The sequence below is a fragment of the Theobroma cacao genome, chromosome 5 (genome assembly GCF_000208745.1).
Source record: "Theobroma cacao cultivar B97-61/B2 chromosome 5, Criollo_cocoa_genome_V2, whole genome shotgun sequence".
Taxonomy (NCBI): Eukaryota; Viridiplantae; Streptophyta; class Magnoliopsida; order Malvales; family Malvaceae; genus Theobroma; species Theobroma cacao.
Window position 1 is genome coordinate 34,492,681 of NC_030854.1, and position 12,170 is coordinate 34,504,850.

Consider the following 12,170-nt stretch of genomic DNA (forward strand, 5'->3'; position numbering starts at 1 on the left):
TGAGATGGAAAAGATATAAATGCAGTATGGAATCAGGGTAACTCGAGGTGTAAAACTTTCTTTTCTTTCGTTCTCATTTTCCTTCATTTTCCCGATTATTGTTTTAGTGACATTTGCTGCATTTGCTTAGCTTTTGGATTTTAGGGTTCTTTAAAGTATAGCTTTAATAAGTCACATTGATTGGTGATCTAACTCTTGATTTTTTTTCCTTTTGATCCGTTTAAGTTTGGCTTGATTCAAACTAGTTTTCGATAGATTTTTGGATTCCATTGCTCCTTTTTTTGGCATGTTAGTTTTCATAATAATTAACTGCATTAAGCATATTGGGTCGATTCATCTCCTTTTTATTTTTTTAGATGATATCAAAGTGCTTAGTAGAGTGAAATCTGTAAACGGTAGTACTAGCTTTTGATAAATTTACTGATTTTAAGCTACGTTTGTTAATATGTTTCCTGCTCTCATGCTTTTTGTCGCTATTCTATATCAAATACAATTATATTTTGATCGTAGGAGTTTGTTCTGGAAGTTCAAATTTGTAGTCTCAATAGGATTATACTGTGATAAGTAATGGCATGTGAGTTGAACAGATGGTGTCATTTTGTTACGAGTATGGGAAGGTTTGGTATGTTTCTGTGGATGTGGCATCAATTTAGTTTAAGATGGTTAATGGAGTATATTTAGGAGCAAATGGCTACTAAAGCCCCTGCACATGAGTAACCGAAATGGAATTCAGGAAAATTCAGTTTTGTCTTGTCTAACGCACGGTAGTAAGAATATATGAGAATGTCTCCCACTTTGTTAGCGACCATATTTTATTAAGAGAGAATATAGTAAAAGTTTTCCTTGGCTTAAGTTAGTCTAGTGAGCTGAGTAGAATACAGCCAATATTGAGTATAATAAATAGCTAAATGATTAAAAGGCCTTAAAGGCCCATATTTTTGGTTGAGGTTTGAGCTATCAGACCTACATGTCTTGGTATATCTTTATGGCATGGTTCGCCTTGGATGTGCTTGAAATGGCTCTGCTTAAGATGGTTTTGCCTGGCCTCACTTTGGAACTGTGCTTTCTATAGATTTGCATGGTTAATGTGTTGTTTTCACCACCTGCATGATGGTTTTGCCTGGCCTCACTTTGGAACCGTGCTTTCTCTAGATTTGCATGCTTACTGTGTTGTTTTCACCACCTGCATGTGCTAATATTACAGTGAGGCGTTTTAGTATTCACAATCAGATCAACTTTTTCTGATCTGGAATTCTCAAAATTACACATCAATTAGCAGCTTTATTTATAAACTTTTGTAACTGTAAACTGCTAATTATTTCTGTAAAGTCATTTGAAGTTTGAGAAACACAAATTTTAGAAGTTTAGTTTCAAGTTATTAAGGTTTTTCAACATTTCTATTATTTTATTGTTTGTACATGTATTTAAGGTAATCTTGCTTAGATAGTGAAATTTATGCCAAACATTGTGACCTGATTTTTTTTTCCCTCATTTTGTTTCTTGCCTCTGCGACATTGACTTGATAGCATGCTCTTCTTTCCTTTGATTTTGGCCTATATGTATGCATTTCCTTTCTTTCCTAGGGCATTATGTTCTCACTATGCTAATTGTGGAATTCTTTATTTCATTAAAAGAATAACTGGATTATGACCAGTATTGACAACTCTTCAGGGTTTCTGCTGTGTATTATGGCTAGGCTTCCATATCTATCCTTATAGTCTCACCACATCAGTATAACCTGCTGCTGATTTCTAGTATAAGAAGTATAGAAAATTGTCTAAGTAGAAGCATTCTTTGCTTGTTTTCTACATAGAAAACCTGCTAAGTAGGAAATTAATGTGCTGCACTTCTTGTTCTGCTTATAGCTTGTTTGCAAAGATAGCAATGGAATTTGAAGGAGGGTTGAAGAAGAAAATTTCTGGAAAATTTCCTGAATTTGGTGCTATCTTCATGTCAAATGCATCTACGAGGGTAGAGTGTTTTGAGAGAAAGCTCTTTGGTCTTCCAATGTCTTCCGCTGACTTTGTTAAAGGAGTTAAGGTTGGAATGATTTTGTTTCTTTTCGAATATGAAAAGCGAGAACTTCATGGAGTCTTCAAAGCAACTTCACATGGTGAGCTAAATATCATTCCTCATGCATATAGTTCATCAGGGAAGAAATTCCCTGCCCAGGTATTTATCAAATCCACATCAAACTTTGTTGGTTTTTTGCTTTATCACATCATTTCTTTTATTTTTCCAGAATTTTTTCTTTGGTAATTTTACTTTATTTTGCCTTTTACTTTTTTCTTTTGATGGCTATGGTCGGAGTGCAGTTATTTTTTATTATTACTACATATTCTGCTTTACATTTGTCCAGGTTAGGTTTACCACAATCTGGCACTGCCATCCTCTTCAGGAAAATGAATTTCAGGATGCTATTAGAAATAATTACTTCGCCACAAACAGATTCAACTTTGGGCTGTCTAAAGATCAGGTCTATTTTTTTCTGATTTAAAGTTAACTATTTTGCAATCTTTCTGTTGAAAAGATTTATTGTATCATTGCAAAGGATTATGCAGTTGAGTTCATTTAATTGCAGGTTCACAGGCTTCTAAGGTTGTTTGATTCAAGAAAGATAAGAGTATTCCAATCTCAAATTTTTATAGGTGGTGAAACTAGAAAAAGGTATCATAAGTCTTCACTAAAGAAAAGAGAAACAGAGAAAGATAAGTCCAATCATACTAAGAGTGCCAGAAAGAAACTGAAAAGGGATATTGATAGCGTCTCGCATTCTAATGTAGAGCCCTTAGCATATTCTGGTAAACTGATTGTGGCAAAAGATGAATCTCAACTGTTAGATTCTGGAGATTCACATATTGAATGCGAGGAATCTGATAGCATGCACTGTAATTGCTCGTACTGTCCTGAAGGTCCTTATAGCCAAGGCTCATTAGCATTTGTTGCCAGTCACAGCTCTGCTTCTGGACAGGAATTGTGCCCTCATCCTGACCATGCTTTTCAAAGTGTTCCTGTTAGCGTTGGAGAAGAGCTTAAAGAGTTGGAAACTTCAGGAAATTGTGATATTGATCTTGGAGATTACATACCTTTGTTGCCCTCTGATGATTCTGACTCCACAGATACCAGGCCTTCCCCAGAGTCTGGATGTGTTATGAAAGATCACGTAGGTCTACCTTTTTCTGCCTCAGGTCTATATGAGGATACATGCCAACCAGTCCCTACTGCTTCTCCCATCACAAAAGTAGATGATGTCCGCATAAATGAGAATGCTTATAGTTTAAAATCCCCAATGCACTACTGCCAAGAAAACAGCAATTCAGATTTTATCTATCAGTATGCATCTGTCTGTGGTCTGTATTCTGATGATTCAAACAACCGAAGCAGTGTGTCCTCTCGTTTGAATTTTTTTTCAGGGGTACAAGACAAAGAGGCTGATACCAGAGTGGAGAAATCAGTATATAACACAAGAAAACAAAAGATGTGCAGTATTGAAGTGGATAAGTCAGCTCAAGATTTCATGGAAGGATTGCAGCAAATGCATGACAAATGGAAGAAAACAGTGATAGTGTCTAGATCTGTTGAAAGGGCAAATGATCACACTGCGAATAAAAAAACAAGTGTAAGTATGTGTTTGAGTAGGACTTCAGAACCTGATGTACAAGATAATGACATTTCTACGAGGTTGCAAGGGAGACATGACAAACAGAGGAACATGAGAGAAACTAAATCCCCTGTTTCAGGAGGAAAGAGAACTAGTGTGTTTTTGCGCTTGAGTAGGACTTCAGAACCCGATGTAAACAATAGTGGCAGCTCTACATTGTTGCAAGAGAGACATGACAAGCAGAGGAAGAAACAAGAAACCGAATGCCCTGTTGCAGGAAAATTTATCACTTACCACATATGGTAAGTTCAATTTGCCTTAACAGTGAAAATGAAGAAATAGGCAAAAGCTTGACCGTTACAGACTCAGATAGAGCAGAGCTGGATGATAATACAAGTCCTTACTAGGCTAGTACTGCGGTCAAAAGGCCACTGAAGACAGGAAAGAGTCACCACCTTGCATCAAACAGCTTGTAGAAGTCCATGAGAAACTGACTGATAACAAAGATAAATCTGAATGTTATGAGGCTAATTCTGGAATTAACGGAGATGCGGGGTGTGGAAAATCTAATGATTCGGGAAGAGCAGATTGGTCAACATTTATAGTCAGTTCAGTCCAAGAGTATGTCTTGAATTTGCTTCTGTTTTCCTTTTTCTTTTACACCCAATGAATGGAATTACTAGGCAACTATAGGGAACATGGTGGGACATGGAACATGTGCAAAAAGTGAAATAGGGAGCAATTGGATTAGGATATAAAAGCAACAAAGTATTAGGTCTTAGTTTCTTGTAGACATGTGCAGTAGTGAAGCAAAAATAGCAGAGATATGTACCCAAAAGAAAACAATAGCAGATTTTATCAAACCATGGAGAGATTTAAGAGGGAAGGACAGGGAAAAGACAATGTTAACTTCACTTAATGTATATGGTGAGAGACTTACCTAACATACTGTAGTTGGATAATGTTCATATGTCCGACATTCCAATAGTTTGTTAACTATGTATGTGGTGAGAGGCTTACATAACACCTTGGCATTGTAGCTGGATAATAAAAATATTCATTTCTTTATGAATAATCAGATTGTCAAACACAATAACCTCTATCTTCTCAGTATTCCTATGTGCATCAATATTGATGTGCCAGATCTTTGACTATTTTGTACCTTTATATTCTAAGTTATGTCTACTATCATTACAATTTTTTTATTCCTTGAATCCCTTCAGGACAGATTTAACGTATACAGATGAATTTAGTTGTTATATTTTTATTTTAAATTAAATCAGTTTTTATTATTAATTATTAATTTATTAATTAAAATATTATTTATCATTTTTATGTTGTGTGGTATATTCACATGCTATAATAAATAATAACTTAACATGTTAATAAATTATGATTACTGAAAAATATAAATTTACTTAATTTAAAACAAAATAATTTAAAAATATTATGTTTAAAAAATTAAAAATTAAAAAAATCTGTAATATAAAATCCTTTATTAAAAAAACCAAAAGAAAGCATAAAAGCCAAAAAGAGACAAGTCCAACTCAGGTCGTATTCGGCGCTCACAAAATCCAGCACTTATCACAAATTTTGACTAAGAAAAGAATCACAAAGGACTTGGGACTTTGGCAATTATTTGTGTATGTTATCTTTTTCTCATTTTACTTTTTTACCCTTTCACCTCTCTTTCTTTTATCCTTTTCTCGTTAAGGTTGCCCTTTCCCACTCAAAAGGGAGTAGTTATCAATATTAAATTAGCTATGGGTGATTGATAAATACCCTCATTCACAATTATCATTTTCATGTGAGGTACTACATCATTCATTTTCTTTTCTTTTGCAATAATTTATTACGATTTTTATATATTTTTTCCCCATATTCAGTCTAATTACAATTAAACATATTAAACTATAAATTCAACAAACTATTAGTTTAATATGAATATATATATATATATATAAAGAAAATCATGCGTAATTGAAAGGGTAAAATGGTAATTGAAAGGTTAGCAAATTTGAAGAAAGTGCAGGGGCATTTATGAAAGCTGATAATAAAACTCAATCATATAATACATTCTTTCCTGCTCACATGCTTCTCTCCCTTTCTTCCCAAGTTGTCTGCTTCTCTCTCTTGACGTTTTGTTATTTTTTCTTCATATTTTGCAGCAATTTGTTTTACAATGCAGGTAAGCTGAAATCCTTTTGCCTTCATCTCTTCTATGCCTAATGACGCTAAAAACCTAATCTTTTTAGCTATTTTGAATATAAAATGTTAACTTTGTTGTTGTTTCTAATGTTGGGTTTTTAGACAAGAACCGTGCAAGTAAAGAACTTGTCAGATCTAGCAAGTGAGAGGGAGATTCATGAGTTCTTTTCTTTCTCTGGTGATATTGAGCGCATTGAAATCATAGGGTAAGTTTTCTTTTTCTTTTTTGGGTTTTGTGTAAAGGGTTGGTGGGTAATGTGTTTGGTGGCTGGGAAAATGGAGGAAACTGAAAGAAAAGTTGGAATTTTGAATCTTGAGGTTTTGCTTTTGTGGGCCAAAGTTCATGCTTTTAAAAGTGAACTTGTGTTGAATTTTGACTTTTTTTTTATTCTGCTTTTTTATCGTCTGGGCATCTAGCCTGTAAGGAAAGGCTGCTTTGGAGTTTTTAATGTTTCATTTTTTTTTTAATCTTTTTTGGGTTGGTTTATAAGTGCAATGAAAGGAAATTGAGAGACAGTTTTCTTTTTCTTTTTTTTTTTTTTTTCGTTTGGTGTTCTGGAAATCTTAATGGGAAATTTAATAAAGGAAAAATAGTTATGCTGTTGGTTAATTTGGGTTGCTGTGTTGTGTTATGGCTGTTGCAGTGAACCTGGCCAATCAAAGATCGCATATGTTACATTCAAGGATCCAAAAGCTCTTGAAATCGCGTTGTTATTATCGGTTTGTGCCTAATTTGGCTCAAATTTTTATTGCTAAGTAGTATCTTAGGGTGCATTTTCTTTTCTTGCCTTGTAAATCTCAGATATTGGTTACTTCAAGAAATCAGCTAACCTTGCAATGCCTTTCCTTTAAATTCATTGTTTAAACTGAACCTTGTAAGTTCATCCCAAAAGTAGGTTGCTTATACCTTCTTAAATTGAAATAATTTATTCGAACTGGTTGAATGTAATAACTAGCTTGTAAAGTTATGCTTTAATTATAAAGCAATGCCAAGTGGGAAGTGTTGTCTCTTTCAGTTACCTTGAAATTTAAATTGTTTTAAACCTTTGCTGTATACATCTTTATGTTTCAGTCTCATAAGATGATAAATGTTTTAAGGAATATTAATGTAAGGTGCTGGTTTTCATGGTTTTACTTCAGCTAAGTTTATTTGATCCGAAATGGGAAAGCGGAGTAAATTTCTTAAGTGATAGTGATACAGTCAATCATACAGCTTGTAATTTTAATTGTGGACTAGCCAAAAGTAAGAAAAGACTAAAAAGTTTTTATGTTTTAGACTTTTTTTTTTCCTCAGTGGACAGTTGGTGTTGGTGGAACCTGACTCTCCGTAAACTGCATATCCTATGAGGTCTTCCTGTGGATTATTAAGAGAGATAGAGAGGCCATCCAAGGGCAGCCGGAACCAGTGTTCAGTCCTGTCCTGGGACAAGTACCCCTTGGATTCCCTCTTTTTCATCATATAGTGTGCCTTTGAATAGAATGGGACAAATTGAAATCCTGTCCTGTGTGTTTTCCACTTTCCAAACATACTGTGAAATTCCTTCAGCGATATGATTCCTGATGTGCACTTTTTAAGATTGGCTACATTTGTGTTTTCTACATTAATTAACAATTAGATTAATATATCTAATGTTATTTTAAAAAAATTAATTGACAATTCTTGGTATAGTTCTTTTTAATCCTGTCGCATCAGCTCCTCTTCAATGGTTACCATTTGTCTTTCTCTCTCTTTACGCTGTTCAATCGATTGTCCATGCATCAAGATTGATTCCTTTGTCATGAAGTATAATTTATGCTGGGCCATTTATTTTTCCAAAGAGTTGGGCATAAGTTGATTAGAAATCTCTGTTCATTTTAAGGCAAGATTATTCTTCATACATAACTGTAGGAAGTGAAACGTCTGAATCTCTGCTGCAGGGGGCAACAATTGTTGACAAGATCGTGGTAATAACTTGTGCTGAAAATTATTTACCAAAACCTGAGATCCATGTAAGCTGACTGAGAATTTTTGCTTTCTCCTTTTTAGTGGATTTCGCGAAATTCTTATGTTTTTGAATTGCAACTCATGTAGGAAGCAAGAACAGCAGACAACACTGTGTCTATTACTCCAGCTGAGCAAAGTGCACCGGATGCTGAGGTACCAAATTACCTTAGAATTATGATGTCTAAAATTTACTTTGCATATAAATTGTTACCTAGGTGGCTAAATATGGGAAAGATGTGGGAAAAATACATTGATATGTTCATTATTTTTTTGATACATAGCTGGTTTAATTTTATCTTGGCAATTGCCTAGTTGCTTAGTTGAATCAAGTAGATTTTTAACATTGAATTCACACAAGAGTGACATTAAATCAGGAATTGTCATGCATTTGATAACCCTGGGATAGGAAAGGAGAAAAAGAAAAGGAAAAACTTTGTTTTAGAACCTTTAAACTGGACTAGATCATCCTGTTGTTAATGCATGATGTACTGGACTCCTTCCTGGAGCTGCCCTTTCTGCTATGATATGCTCAGCCTGAACAAGGCTGAATATTATGGTGGCAACTTTAACTAGATTCTGTCATTTGGATCTAAAATTTATTATTTTAGTTTATGAACTTAGGCTATCTATCTATTGCAGCAAGGTAGAACTAGTCCACCTGGCAGTGGAAGAATGTATGTTAGTAAAGCACAAGATGTTGTTGCAAGTATGTTGGCCAAAGGTTCAGCTATACGACAAGATGCAGTGAACAAAGCTAAAGCTTTTGATGAGAAACATCGGTTGACAGCCAGTGCATCTGCCAAGGTTACTTCCTTTGACCGCAGAGTTGGGTTGACAGAAAAATTGACTGTGGGAATTTCAGTGGTTAATGAGAAAGTAAAGTCTGTGGATCAAAGGCTGCAGGTATCAGATAAAACCATGGCTGCAATATTTGCAGCAGAGAGGAAAATAAATGACACAGGATCAGCTGTCAAATCTAGTAGGTATGAGGCATCCTTCTCAAAACAGTGACTTCATTTCTTTGGTTCATAGGCTATAGTGAATTTGGTTGCTCTGAGTGAGGTAACTATGGAACATGCCAATGACTGCCATTGTATTTCATTTAGCACTGGGAGAACCGACTATTTTAGGAAAAAATAGTTACCATCCTTTTAATGAGCTTCATTCTTGAGTTATGATAACATTCAGGTACTCTGATTTGTTCTGGACAGGTATGTAACTGCTGGGACAGCTTGGCTTAATGGTGCTTTCAGCAAGGTTGCAAAGGCTGGGCAGGTTGCAGGTACAAAAACCAGAGAAAAGTTCAATATGGCCATGTCGAATTTGACTGCCAAGGTGGGTCACTCCTCTAGCACTAAAACAGCTATAGTAGAACTATAGATTACAATCCTAAGAAACACAGTCCATCTTCCACGTTAATCATGCATTTTATTTTGTTTGAGTGCAGGATCCAATTGCAGTGTAAGTGAGAATTTGGTGTCTTAAGGTCACATCTTTTCGGATCCTTGTCTGCACATGCATTGGATGGCCTCGTTACACCAATATGGACAGAGGCATCTAAAACTGGGGAGCTAGATGCTTGGGGTAGGATGCGCAAAGTTGTGTTCAGTTTTGGCTTGACGTGTGTGCTTATGCAATTCAATGTGTTATATATATATTTTTTACAATATTCTTTGATTTCTAGGGTTATTGCGCCTATTGAGTTCCTTGTAATTTTAGAGCTTGTGACACTGCTTTCAACTCAGAAAGAAGCTGAAATTGATGTTACCATTGTGCTCATTGACACTTCCCTTTTGTATTATCCTTTTTTTCCCTTAAAAGAAAAGGTGAAGTTGCACTGATATGTTAAAGGTTTATCCTACTGCCATTACTCCTTATACAAACCAAGACAAGATTGGCAATACACACAAAAGATAATATCTGATCTTTTTCAGTGCAAAATCATGCGAGCAAAACTGCAAGTAAAGCTGCCTTTGGGGTTCAAGCATACCTTATTTCACAAGAACACCCACCATTGACTTGTAAATGATTTCTTTTTGCTTTCTTTGATTTGATGGTAGTAGTGAAGGCAAATATCATAAATTAAGTCAATAAAAATATATCTTGCCAGGTAAACAGGAATCTCTTATTCCAGCTTTGGCTGACCTAACTTTGTTTATAAATTTGATGATGATTTCTAGTTTAAGACACCAAGCTGACAAATTGACAACCTTACCTACAACTAGAAGCGAAAAGAACATGCTAACATGCTAAAATCTCCGAAACAAGGGTACAACAATAGGAATTGTGCTAATAATATAAATTCACATAAAATTAATAAACTTACCTGTGGGTGTATAAAATAAAATTAATAAACTTTGTTTTGTAAATAAAGCCACGGCATGGAAATCTTGGCTGTTACGTCCAGCAACATGCATGTGGTGTGCATGTGAGAGGCCAATTCCAAACGGTGGCGATTTCTTTTAAGAAGCTGTTGGCTTGAGACTTTCCTTATTCCTGTGGTTTCTCATCACATTCATAGCTGTAGTTTCTCATCACATTCATAGCTGGACTTGGAATTGCACTTGAATGTTAGCTATTTCAGCAGAGTCAGGATTTCACGTTTGAGGAGCGAGTGGGTTGATCGTGGAGTCTTGAAGTAGTGGGGTTGAAAATAATTTTATTATAATAGGTTTTGTTTTAGTCGTTTTAAGTCTATTAAAATTAGTTGTTAACTAATTGTTACGGAGTATCTCACCAAATAAAAATAAGTACAATATTCTTTAAGTTTTAATCGAAATTTCAAACAAATTCATTAATTTTTAAAATGGATACTTCGTTTTTAAAAAAAATATTTCGCTAGGCATATAAATTAAACCGTTAATCAATTATTAATGTTTTTATTAATTTGATACGTGACAATATTAAAAAATAATTTTATTTTTTATTAATTTTAAAAATTACTATTTTACATCTTTTGCGAGTAAAAAAATCACGAAGCATCCCTCGCTCTGCTCTCTTGTGCTCCTTGAATTTTTTTTTTCAAAAATAATTATATGATAATAATTTTTAAAATTAATAAAAAAACATATTTTAATTTTTTTATGTTTTTTGTTAACAATATTTACACTTTTAAAATAGAGTATCTATTTCTAATACTGATAGATTTACGTGAAATTATGTGGGTGAGAGTAGTTTACCCAATAAAAATTATTGTATGAACAAAACCATAAATTTTTTTTTAAAAAACAAAAATATATTATAAAATTTTAAAAATTTTGAAGAGGTGAGCCCCTACTAGACCCATTCCTTCCGCCACCATATTAATGTAGTACATTTTTCATAGTAATAATAAGTTTTAAAAAGGCCCTAACAAGGGCATTCCCTAGAAATTAAAATATTCATTATTTTCAATGTACATTTTCCCTAAGTTTGTGAAAAAAATAAAAGAGAATAAATAATTAAAATGATGTAGACCTAAAATAGAAATCATACCCTAAAATGTGATATTTCAACATAGGAGAAATAAAATTTTAGTGTGGCATGATGAAATCGTAATGCAAGGATGAGGACATGATTTCCATTGATGTAGTTGTGTCTTAGAGTGCAATTAATACTGAAATCTCTTTTGGAATGCCATTATTATTATTATTGCAAGATAACTATTTTGTAATAATTACAAACTTTTTGTTTCAAATTTTAAAATTTAAGCATCGCTATGCTTCAAAACTTATAAAAATTCATATCTTAGTATCTATTTTTTTTTATGATGAGAAATCGATTGAAAATAAAATCTAAAGATGCATGAAAGCTTTAAATAAGGAATTAAAGTCAAATTTACTACTATACTATGGTTCGATATTGAATTTTGTCATTGTCCTTTAATATAATTGAATTTTATAATTATGCTTTTAATTTTATTGATTTTTTAATAAAAATAACAAATTTGAAAAATTTTATGACATATTTCATTAATGCAAGTGATAAATTTTTGTAAAATTGATTAATTTTTTTCAAAAATCAACAAAGTAAAAATATAATGAAAAAAATTTAATATTAACTTATATTATAACCACAAATTAGATCGTAATCTTTTTAACTAACCATTCATATTTTTATTGAATTAAAATATCAAAATTCATGCCTTATACTAAGTTAACATTTTACAATCAGATTAAATCAGTGCAAATTGCTATTGCTTATTCATACATATAATGCTTAGAATTTACCAATTAATTTTGTTTCTAATTGTTCCTTATGTATTTTTATTATGAATTCAAACATTAATTTTAAGGGTATTTTGGAAAAAAAATTAATATGAATTTTTTTTACTTTGTAAACTTTTAGCCACTTGTTTTGGCAATGGAGTAAGAAGGGCATTGTTGGCGTATTATGACT

General features: G+C 33.3%; 2 protein-coding genes across 2 annotated transcripts; both read left to right on the forward strand.

Moving 5' to 3' along the window:
- On the forward strand, positions 1,885 to 4,636 carry LOC18599838. The gene is made up of 3 exons (XM_018121054.1): positions 1,885 to 2,172; positions 2,360 to 2,476; positions 2,582 to 4,636. Exons 1-3 carry the CDS (start codon positions 1,885 to 1,887, stop codon positions 3,905 to 3,907), a joined length of 1,731 nt encoding a protein of 576 aa, XP_017976543.1. The 3' UTR covers positions 3,908 to 4,636.
- LOC18599839 (binding partner of ACD11 1) lies at positions 5,684 to 9,649 on the forward strand. The gene is made up of 8 exons (XM_007029992.2): positions 5,684 to 5,789; positions 5,912 to 6,015; positions 6,454 to 6,529; positions 7,727 to 7,798; positions 7,881 to 7,946; positions 8,433 to 8,776; positions 9,005 to 9,128; positions 9,241 to 9,649. Exons 1-8 carry the CDS (start codon positions 5,784 to 5,786, stop codon positions 9,256 to 9,258), a joined length of 810 nt encoding a protein of 269 aa, XP_007030054.2. The 5' UTR covers positions 5,684 to 5,783; the 3' UTR covers positions 9,259 to 9,649.